Below are 10,769 nucleotides of genomic sequence, written 5' to 3'. Positions count from 1 at the left end.
TGACTGCCTCCCCACACTGCCGGCCCATGTTCATCTTGGAGTCAATGATGACCCCAAGATCCTTTTCCTCCTCCGTGCTGACAAGAGGGGAGTTCCCCAGCCTGTAGGTATGGTGCCGGTTGTTCCTCCTGAGGTGCATCACCTTGCACTTGTCTGTGATTCCATCAATCGTGAAGCTAGATTTGGTTGTCCACTGAACTTCATCAGCGTCCTCAGGCTACTCCATGATGGGATGACCATCACAGTCCTTTGCAATGCATCAGATGGACCCATTTGCTATCTGTACTGGTGTCAAGCAGGGCTGCGTTACTACCCCAACCCTTTTCTCCATCTATCTTGCTGCAATTTAGATTCTTATCCATGACTGCCTTCCTCCTGGAACTGGAATCAAGTATTGAACAGACGGTTAGCTTTTCAACCTGCAGCGCCTCCACAGCAAAATGAAAGTTACCAAGACTGACATCACCGACCTTCAGTACGCCAACTACTTTGCTATCCCTGTGAACACTGAGACTGATCTACAGTCCACCCTTGACCTTTTTTCAGGTGCCTATCATAGCTTAGGACTCTCTTGTAATTGGGACACCTGAGGTGTTGTCAGCCTACCCCAGAACAAGCTGCCCCCCTCTCCCTACAAATAACCATTGGTGGAGAACCCCTGGAAAACACCGAACATTTCCCATACCTTGGCGGCCACCTCCCCCCGTCAGTCAGTCTTGATGTAGAAACCAAGCACAGGATTCACTGTGCCAGTGTGTCCCTTGGAAAGCTGTTTCACCATGTCTTTGCCAACTCAGATTTGCAGATGGAAACTAAGATCCTGGTCTACAATACAATGCAGTGCTTATCCCCACACTCCTCTATGGACACAAGATGTGGGTGACATATCAAAGTCATCTTAAGTTCCATCAGTGGTGCCTCAGGAAGATCCTTCACATCAGATGGGAAGACCACTGTATCAATGTCAGCATCCTCTCTGCAGCTAATATAACCAGCACTGAGGCAAAGAACATGAAACATCAACTCCACTGGCTGGCCACTGTGTGCGGGTGACTGACACTTGTCTCCTGCAGCAAGTCCTCTTCTCTCAACTCAGTCATGGTAAGAGGACCCATGGAGGACAGAGGAAGTGCTACAAGGACACGCTGAAACCACATCTGAAGAAAGGCACCATCAAACCTTACAAACGGGAAAGTGCTGGGTGGTAACAGGTCTCGATGGCACTGCACCATACATCAAGCTACGGTACACTTTGAAGAGAACAATCTTGCTCAGGAAGCTGAGAAACAGCAGAGGAGGAAGCAAAGTCCACAACAGCCGGGCCAAAAGCTGTGTTCCCCTCTGCTCCCTGCCTTCAAGGCATCACCTGTTATTTCTGTGGAAACACTTGCAGAGCACAAATTGGCCTGCTCAGTCATCTTAAAACTCACCAATAACCCCCCCAGTAAACACCATCCTTGTATTAAAGGATAGCCAAAGAGGAAGTTGGATTAGAAAGGTCCTTTTCATATATATCATATACTCTGGTGAATGCCAACAGTGCATACATGTTTATGCAAGACTGTAGCAAGTTGGGGTCCCAAGGGTGGCCACAATACCCCTTGGTGGCTTCACGACTGCCCCACTCTGCTCCTAGGGCACCTTACCATCTTGCCCACCACGCCTGGACAGAATACTAGCAATAATAATTGGGGGGCTGCCCGTGACCCCAGTTCAACTGGCCCCTCACTGGGCCGCTCTTGTCCCAGGCCCCTCAGGGCAGTCAAAACCTTAGGGGCTAATCATGTGGCACCAATTCTCTGCTACACCACGCCCCAAGCCTCGTGGGTGTTATACCTTTGTTCACCTGATGGGGCTTCTGCCTCCTTGGTCTCTGCCCCCTTACTCTCGCTAGGTCTTCTAGCCTGGTCCCACTGTGTCAGCCTTGGCTTTGAGGCACTAGCTCTGGTTCATTCCTTCCAGTCACTGGGGCCCTGGCCCCAGTCTGCCAAGTCCCAGGCCCCTGTGTGGCAGTGCCATCTCAGGCACTGGGCCTCAGGCCCCTGTCTGGCTCTGTGGCCTTGCACTTTGCCTCTCTCTAGGATCAACAGCTGCTCCTGCCGTAAGCCTGCCCCTGGCAGGACTCAAGGTGATTATGCGCCCCACAGGCACCAGTGGGACCTCCGTATACCACTCCTTACAGTCCCAAACCAAACTGCCAATGTAAACTGTAATGAACACTATACTCCTGGGCTACAACATAAACGAGAAGCAGCCTTCTGCCCCTTTAAGAGGGAAAACCTTCCCTCACCCTTTGTGCCAGCACCCTCCCAGCCTGGACTCCTTGCAAGCTCCCTGAGCCTCAGTGTTCTTGCAGGCAGCAAAGCAGACAGCCTCGCATCCCTGGGTAGCTCTGCTAGGCAGGAGCTCCTAACTTGGCGGCTGGCAGGGCTAGACTAGCTTCAGGCTTATATGCTCCCATAGCCCTGCGCACTTCCCGTCAGCAGGTTACCTGCACATGCCTACTGAATGCCTCATTTGCTCTGTAGCCCTGGCAACCAGCTGCTGCTGCACCCTGCTTAGCTTGCAGTGCCCCCTGGTTAGGCTGCTTTTATCTTAAAGGAACAGGGAGCACCAGGCTCTTTGTTACACAGATATAAAAATCAGTTTCTGAAAACCCATGCAATTCCAGCAGCTTAAAATCACTATAAACCCAGAAAACATTTATAGTAGCGACCAGTAAGTAAAAGCCCTGGTATCCTACTACTTATCAGTCACTCCAAACACTGTTTGTATCTGTCAATACTAGCAACGATAAAGCTATACCACTGAAAACGTAATACAAGGAACACTGCAATGTTATAACACGGTGCTTACCCCAGGGCAACTTACTCTGGTATATTATTGACATTAGTCACGCTAGTGGCAATACTATTTTGCACATTCAGCGATCTGCACCTGCGTGCATAGATAGGTCTAGTTATACTGACACAAATTTTCTTCGTTTAGACCAGCCTTAAGAAACACCTAATTAAAAATAAGAAAAGTTGCCAAAATTTGCCAAAACATTGAAGAGATGCAAAATGTTGAAATCAGTAATTGCTAAGGGTATGTCAGAACAGAATAATGGAATGCATCATGGCCAGCTATGGATCACACTTTGTATATCAATAAAACTGAAAAACCTGGTACAGTATTATAGAGGGAGAGAATAAAGCATAGTGCAAAATGACAGAAATGTTTTGTCAGGCCTCAGTTTCGGATAGCACCTATATGTGCTCATGAATACGTGCCCATAAAACTACTATACTACACTGTACATTTTGCTCATGCCACATATTTCACAAGAAAAACCATCAACATTTTAGAAAGCTTTACATGGATATATTGCTCTTGCTATTCATTTACCTTTCTTTAATGAAGCCCAGTGGATTTAGTACTAACTCTAACTGTGCAGGCATTAGACAGGGAAATTCTAACTAATAGATACTGGAAGATCAAAAAAAATTATTTATAACAATTATTTTCATCCAAAATAACACCACTGAATGAGCCAGTGGAACCACAGGTTAATGTCTGTATTCCAGTAGAAAGGGTTTCAGGTCTCCCATGGAATAAAGATGGAATTCCAGTATGTGTGCTTTGCAAAATAATGAACATTAATTTGTTACTGATCCAGCATCAAAAAACAAGGGACTAAATCTACATCTGGGAAACGGAGGAAAAACATTTTTGAGAGAGAGTGTATTAACTTATCTGCTGCTTGAGATGCTCAGAAGTTTGAAATATTAGAAGTAGTGTTGGCAGAGACTGACTAATAGCAAGTCAGTCAAACAGGGCTAATACAAAGCAACTTATCACACGATTCTTCTGTTTATGATATTGTTCTTGCATCTTATGCCAGTGATAGCCCAACTACATGTATGATACCCAATTCATTCTGGCACATGTAAAAAAAACAATCATGCACACAATACACTTGCACATCCAATTAAAATCCATAGGCATAGTTTAGTAAGTTTCCAATTCTTCTGTAGGCTGAATAAAGCATTTTAATAAAGTTGCATAAATTGCTCTAAATTATATCTTAAAACAATCATACCTCTTTCCTCTGCAGACCCTAGAATCTCTTTGCATGATGCCATAGTCTCAGAGCAGGAAGCAGCAGTCCTCTTTTCTGAGTAAGGTTTCCTCAAACTGTCTTGAGAACTGGCAGGCTCATTAAAGATGTCCTGTGTGGAGCTGGAATCTGAGAGCACCACTGCTGTGCTATCCTGACTCCTCTCTACAAAAAAGGAGAGCCAGGTAAAGAATAAATGCACTACTCTCTCTCTCATCAAGTTAGTACTTTCTTGTCAACCTCAGTGGCAGAGATACTGCAAAGGGCAAAGTAGATGTGCATGTTATAAACTAACATGTGCATACGTATGTACGTGTGCGTGCGTAACAAGCTTTTGCGAGCTGAAACTCTCTTCATCAGATGCATGAAGAAACTGCAGCCACTTTGTAAAATGCCTAGGTCTATGCCAACCTACAATCCTACTGTTTAAAAGGTAAATTTTTGTTTTATCTTCCACATATTGCCACTTTCATCTCATGTTTCTGTGCCAAGTGAAAACTCAATTTTTGTTTTAATCAGATATTACTAAGTAGTCATATTTTGTTTTCTCTAATGCTTTGTTCCTAGGATATCTGAACAATTTAAGAAACTAATACGATGGATCTGATGTTCTGTCCTGATAAGCAGTTACCTTTGGAATAAAATGTATTTTACATTTCTATAACGTATGCTCATTTTCCACTATTATAACATAAAGCAGTTTTACTTTGCCACTTGGGGCTCTCTTAGAAGACAGGTGGGATAACTTGGTATATAACAGCTTACCAGCCTAAGATCAATAAATTCACTGGCAAGGGAACACTATGAACTGACAGATTTCTAAGAATGCTAACATAAATTAGTTATAAAGGGTAGAAAAATCAATGCAATCAGAGATGTAAAAGACTTAACAGAATGATCATTGATTCCATCCATTCTGTGAAAGTTTGACTCAGTCCACCGAATGTTCTTAAAGGTCAGTTGACATGATGAATAAATGTCTTTTTGAACAGCTAGAAATCAGGAACCTAGACTTCAAGGTGGAAGTTGGAAGGACAAGGGAGGCGACTCATCCGTGGTAGGCACAGCTTATTGGAGTAATAAGTTGTGGTTACTGACTGCATTACAGTTTGAAGCGGGATATTAATTCACTCAGCCATAACTGCACATAAAACAAACTAGCCTACTGTGTCCCGAGCTGTCAGAGATGATCCAGAAGGACCGGAGCTGATGTGCCCAGCCATATTAAGCTTTACATTTCCAAAGTTACAGAAAAAGACGCACAAACATTCTAATTCAGAAGGGAAAAAGAGGCAATTTTCTACCTGTAGCATTCAACCTCAGATGCAAAATCCTACCTGATCCAGTTCTCTCTCCAGCTAAAGCCCATGGATGAACACACTTTTTCTTCACACGGAAAAGGATTGGTTTAGCTGATGAACTTTTATACGAGTAACAATATACAAAAGAGCTAGAAAGCCTCTTACGCTGACATACATGAACAATACCAAAGACCAATACAGTTCCACTGTAATAAGACTGAAAAACAAAATGAAAAAAAAAAGCAACAGAGAACTTCCCCTAGGAGGAGCTGGCAATATAAATACATCACACCCTCTCTCCCCAAACGACATAGTACAAATGCACAGCAGAGATGCAGGGCATCTCCTGTAGAGTTATCCCAGGTACAGCTGCATCCCAGACCTTAGCTAACAGCTCAAGTTCCACTTGTTAGAATTCTAAAAAAATTGCAATTGAATTTGATGCAAGCTTTGTAAGTTTTTCAATGGCACTTGGCGAAAACATGTTTATATAGTGAACAGGTCTTATGATGCACATGGTCAAGGAACTTGGGGAGGGAATCCTTCTGTATCCTAACTGAAAGTTTTATTGTTGATTTGTAATGACAAGCTTTATATGGAAATGATATAATTACAAAGAATAGGAGGAGAAGGATTCTGAATGGAGGTCCATCAAGCTTTCAATGACTCATTCACAGAGATTTAATAATATTCACTGTATATGGATATATCTGAACTCCCTCTATTAGTACTAGGAGAAGAGCCAGCTATATTTTAAATTTCCAAGGCGTAGAAACTGACTGTAAGGTTCGGGGGGGAGGGGGTGTTAAAAAAAGGGGACACTTCCTCATTTTCAGAAAGCCTTAGTAGTTTTCTAGCACATTTAAAGAATGCAATATATTCAATGGTCATTTTAAAAAAAAGGTATCAACAATCATCACGCCCTGCATTTACAGCAATTCATTTGAAAGATTTTTTTTTAAAGGGAAACACTCATACATCTGCTCCAGAAGCAGGTTGGAGGTTGAGTTACAAGCCTACAGATGAAAAAAGAAAAAAAAAAAAAACTCACCAGCATTTGCAAGTCTATAAATGTTTCATTATACCACAAGCCCTGAAGTTAGTACTGATGCACAGGCTGTGACAGATAAAAAGTTGAAATATTGGAATGTGAATCGAGAATGGCTGGTACACAGCAAGTTCTTGAGACCTACATTAAATTACTAGGAAATTATACTAACCTCTCAGCATGAAAAGATAAGCTTGTTTTAGAGCTTATGAGTATCATTATATTCTAAATATCTGCATATCAATGAAAGTTTTCAACCCAAGGGAGTGAATGTAAAATCCTCCTTTTCAATGCTAATTAGCAATCTTCATTTGAGGTTTATACTAAGTGGATGAGTATGTGTATAATAACCACATATGGGAATCTTTCACTATGCTCTTAAAACTATATTCCCATCAATACTAACACGGTCTTAACTCTGCCAATGCCAGATTCATAATCAGGCTGCTGCCCACTATTTTGCACACAAAATCGTCAGGCCTTATTCACAGCTCACAACACAAAATACAAAAGTATTTACAAAGTAGCAAAAAATACAATCGGTCACTGATGCCTTGCTTGCATTAGGGCTCTCAACAATGCTACTACAGGCAGGGTAGAAATAGTGGTTTCAATAGTGGAACATTTATGTAACAAAGGGCTATCATAGACAGGGCTTGGGTGAGAAAGTCTTGTGCAACTGTATCTAGGATTATAGGCAGGTATTACATTTCTAGTGGAAGAAATGCTGCTCCCCTGCTAGAAACTGGGAGGGTACAGGTGTTCATACAGATTCTCCTGCAGAAATGCTGGATATGGGAGAAAGATCTTCTTTCAGTAAGGATGATCTTGCCTGCTTGTGCAAGAGCGAATGCCTGTATGCTTAACCACCACTCAATAACTTCTGGTCCTGGGGAGGAAATGAAGCAGCCACTGCTGTTCACACTTTTTCCAGACCAGGGTGACCCCAGTATGGGGAAGGCAAGGGAAGCTGGCTGCCAGCTAGAAAGCCTATATTAGATGCTCCTCTTTTGCAAAAATTTCTAGCATTACAGATTGCCCAAAAAATGAATGCCTGTCCACATCCTAGGTCAACACCTAATGATTTCTTTTTTTAAATAAAATTCTACAGTTCCAGTGAAAACCTCCCGGGAAAATTTTAAAAGACTGACACTTTTCTTAATATTAAAACAAATCAAGATTGCCAATTGGTTGGTTTCATTTTTTTTTTTGCACCAGACTAAATGCAACCATAGGAGAGAGGATCAAAAGAGCACTAAGTGGTTAAGTGTTAATTATGGAGTATGAGGCATATAAATACAACTATTTCCCCTCACCTGTTCTGTTCAATAGTGTTTTACACTATGGTGTGCATGACTGCAGAGTACTCAACAAAACGACATTTGGAGTAGGTAAGTGGTCACCTAACAGTAAAAGTCTTACAAATTCAATTCACTGCACTTACTTGATTACTAGTTGCTGCTGCAAATCAGCAGAAAAGGCAAAAACTGGGAGTATAAGATTATTAGGTTGCATTTAGATTTCAACTAATAGTAATTCTGAAGTGAGAAGGACAAATAATTCACACACAGCAGGTATTTTCTGCTCAAATTACCTTGCAAAAATCATAATGGGATAGTTGGACAGAAGATCAGGTTTGGTCTGAAGCCAAGGTTTCTTCTAGGGCTGTGTGAGCTTTGGTCCCGGATACGATTCAGTGGATATTTGGCCAAATTTGGTGGCCAAATCTCCAAATCTGAATCAAATTGGCAGACCTTTTAATGTCGCCAAATCAAATTGGAACCTTCCAAATTGATTTGGAAAGATTTGGAAAGATTCGGCGATTCGGACATAAACACAGCTTTACATGTTTTTGCTACATACCTCATGGTAGCACGTGGCTCATGGATGCTGAGATGCTGGGATGCATGGAGTGTCCCACAGGAGCGTGGGGGGCTTGCCAGCACGCTTGGCAGCAAACCTGGAAGTGGACCAGAAGCACTTCCAGTCCATTTCCAGGTCTGCTGGGGAGCAGCTGGGGAGCCCCCGTGCTTCCCTAGCTTGGCAACTGGTGCCTCCTTGGTCATGGGGAGGTATCCAAGGTCCCCCTGCAGATGATTGCTGAGCTGGGGGGGGAGGGGGCCCCAGTGCACTCTCCAGCTGACCTGGAAGTGGACCAGAAGTACTTCTGGTCCAGTTCTGGGCTTGCCACCGAGCACATGGGGGGGCCCCATTGTACTCCTGTGGGTGGCTCTATCCGTCCCACCATCACAGCGTTCATGAGCCGCACCTGGTGCTTTGAGGTATGTAGAAAACATTTAAAGTAAATATAAACATTAAATGTAAAAACAGTTAAAGCCGCGTCTATGGCCGAATTGCTGATTCTCCAAATCAGCAAACCTTCAGATCTGGACTTAGCCGAATTGAATTGGGGACAGTGATCTGAATCAACAAATCAAATCACTGTCCCCAATTCCGACTGAATCTGAATCAAATACAGCTCATTTTGCACACCCCTAGTCTCCTCCTAAACAGGATACACAATAAGCCTGTGTGTCAATGGCAAATCACAGTGAGAGTAAGTTGGTGTTTCCAGAGTTGGGCCTCTCCAAAGATACAACATTAGCTATGCATAGAGTGATCATGTGGGATAATAGGAAATCCAGGACACTCCCCTCCCCTCCCCTCCCCTCCTCTCCCAAATCAGCAGTGCTGCTGCAGGCAGAGGCACTTAGGGGTGGGGTGGCATTGTGTGCTGGGCAGGTGGGCAGCAGTGATGCCTGTCTGGCATGCTGTGCTGCTCTGCCTCCCTGCTGGATTGCACCCTGCAACCCATGTTTCTAGGATGTTCATTTTAACTCCCACCAGCTAGCTGGGACTGGTCTCTGAGATCCGGGGCTGCCTCAGCTAAACTGGTGTGTAGTTATGTATAAAAGGAGGTTTTAGACACATCTGGGTTTTGAAGATTGGAGTCTGATGTTTAAAACAGGTATGGCTTAACTGGTGTTATGTTTCTATACTAAAAACTGAGATATAGTTTTGATGTTTACAACCACCATTATTGTAACTAAATCCAAAGAAGGGACTAATGGTGTCAGAACAGCAGGAGAGAAAAATAACTGTAGCCAACGTGTTATATATTCTGCACCCATGGAACACACTTATTCACCTAAATTTTATTTTAAGAATTTTTTAAAATGTCTACCTACGATGGCTGTGATGGAAAATCTTCCAAATGTGACGAAGCAAGAGCAAATGAAGGACACTATAGAGAGATCAAAAGGAGAGTGAGCACTCTGTGGTGAAGGCCAAGGCCACAATCCTGTAAATACACCCATACTTATATTTCATGCATATGACTAGTCCTACTGAGCTTGGTGGACTTAAATATTCCTAGTTTGCTGGGAACATCTTTGGGGGTTGGACTGAGTGATCTAGGGGGCTGGACTTGATGATCTTCTGAGGTCTCTTCCTAATGTTAGTTTTATTAGGAAGAGACCTCATATCTCTTCCTCATATTAGTTAATGTTTATGTCTATGAAGTCCCAGTCAGAGACTTAAAGAGCCTTGCTGATTCAGAACCATACTGAGGAGTGTAAAGTGTAGAGAGGTATCATCAAGTCTGCACCTAAGGAAGGCAGGACAAGTAAGTGTCCACATAAATCCCTAATATTCTTAGCTGGCTGGGAACATCTTAAAAATGGATAATTTGGGGGCTTAATGAGTTTCACAGTTGGTAGGGTCGGAAGGTAACTGAGCAGATCATCTAGTCCGAACCCCTGCCATGGCAGGAAAGAGTACTGGGATCAAACGACCCCAACAAGGTGTTCATCCAGCCTCCTCTTAAAGACCCCCAGGGTAGGAGCCAGCACCACTTCTCTTGGAAGTTGGTTCCAGATCCTACCTGCCCTGAAAGTGAAGTAGCACCTCCTGATATCTAGTCCAAATCTAGCCGCTGCCAGCTTGTGACCGTTATTCCTGGTCACTCCTGGTAGTGCTCAGGGGAACAGGGACTCCCCCAATGCCTGCTGGTCCCCTCTGACTAGTTTGTAACAGGCCACAAGATCCCCCCTCCGCCTTCTCTTCTGGAGGCTGAACAGGTTCAGGTCCGTAGCCTCTCATCGTAGGGCCTGCCCTGCTGCCCCCTGATTGTGCGGGTGGCCCTCCTCTGGACCCTCTCCATGTTGTCTACATCCCTCCTGAAGTGCGGCGCCCAGAACTGGACGCAGTACTCCAGCTGCGGCCTGACCAGTGCTGCATAGAGGGGGAGGATCACCTCCTTGGACCTGCTCGAGATGCGTCTGTGGATGCATGACAAGGTGCGGTTGGCCTTCCTGACTGC

The 10,769-nt window shown here is 43.8% G+C and overlaps 1 protein-coding gene across 8 annotated transcripts in view; it reads right to left on the bottom strand.

The window, feature by feature from the left end:
- CABIN1 (calcineurin binding protein 1) overlaps positions 1–10,769 on the bottom strand; it is a 202,353-nt gene that overhangs the window by 120,907 nt on the left and 70,677 nt on the right. For 4 of the 8 annotated variants that reach the window (XM_019539123.1, XM_019539126.1, XM_019539124.1 and 1 more), the window contains exon 27: positions 4,082–4,260. In XM_019539123.1, the coding sequence (XP_019394668.1) occupies positions 4,082–4,260 (179 nt within the window). Of the gene's footprint in view, positions 1–4,081; positions 4,265–10,769 lie in introns of all 8 variants that reach the window. The other 4 variants (XM_019539127.1, XM_019539129.1, XM_019539128.1 and 1 more) reach the window with 1 other exon arrangement.

The sequence above is a fragment of the Crocodylus porosus genome, unplaced genomic scaffold (assembly GCF_001723895.1).
Source record: "Crocodylus porosus isolate Cpor-Errol unplaced genomic scaffold, CroPor_comp1, whole genome shotgun sequence".
NCBI classification, from domain to species: Eukaryota; Metazoa; Chordata; order Crocodylia; family Crocodylidae; genus Crocodylus; species Crocodylus porosus.
The sequence above is the reverse complement of the archived record's forward strand: the minus strand, read 5'-3'. Positions and strand labels throughout refer to the sequence as shown.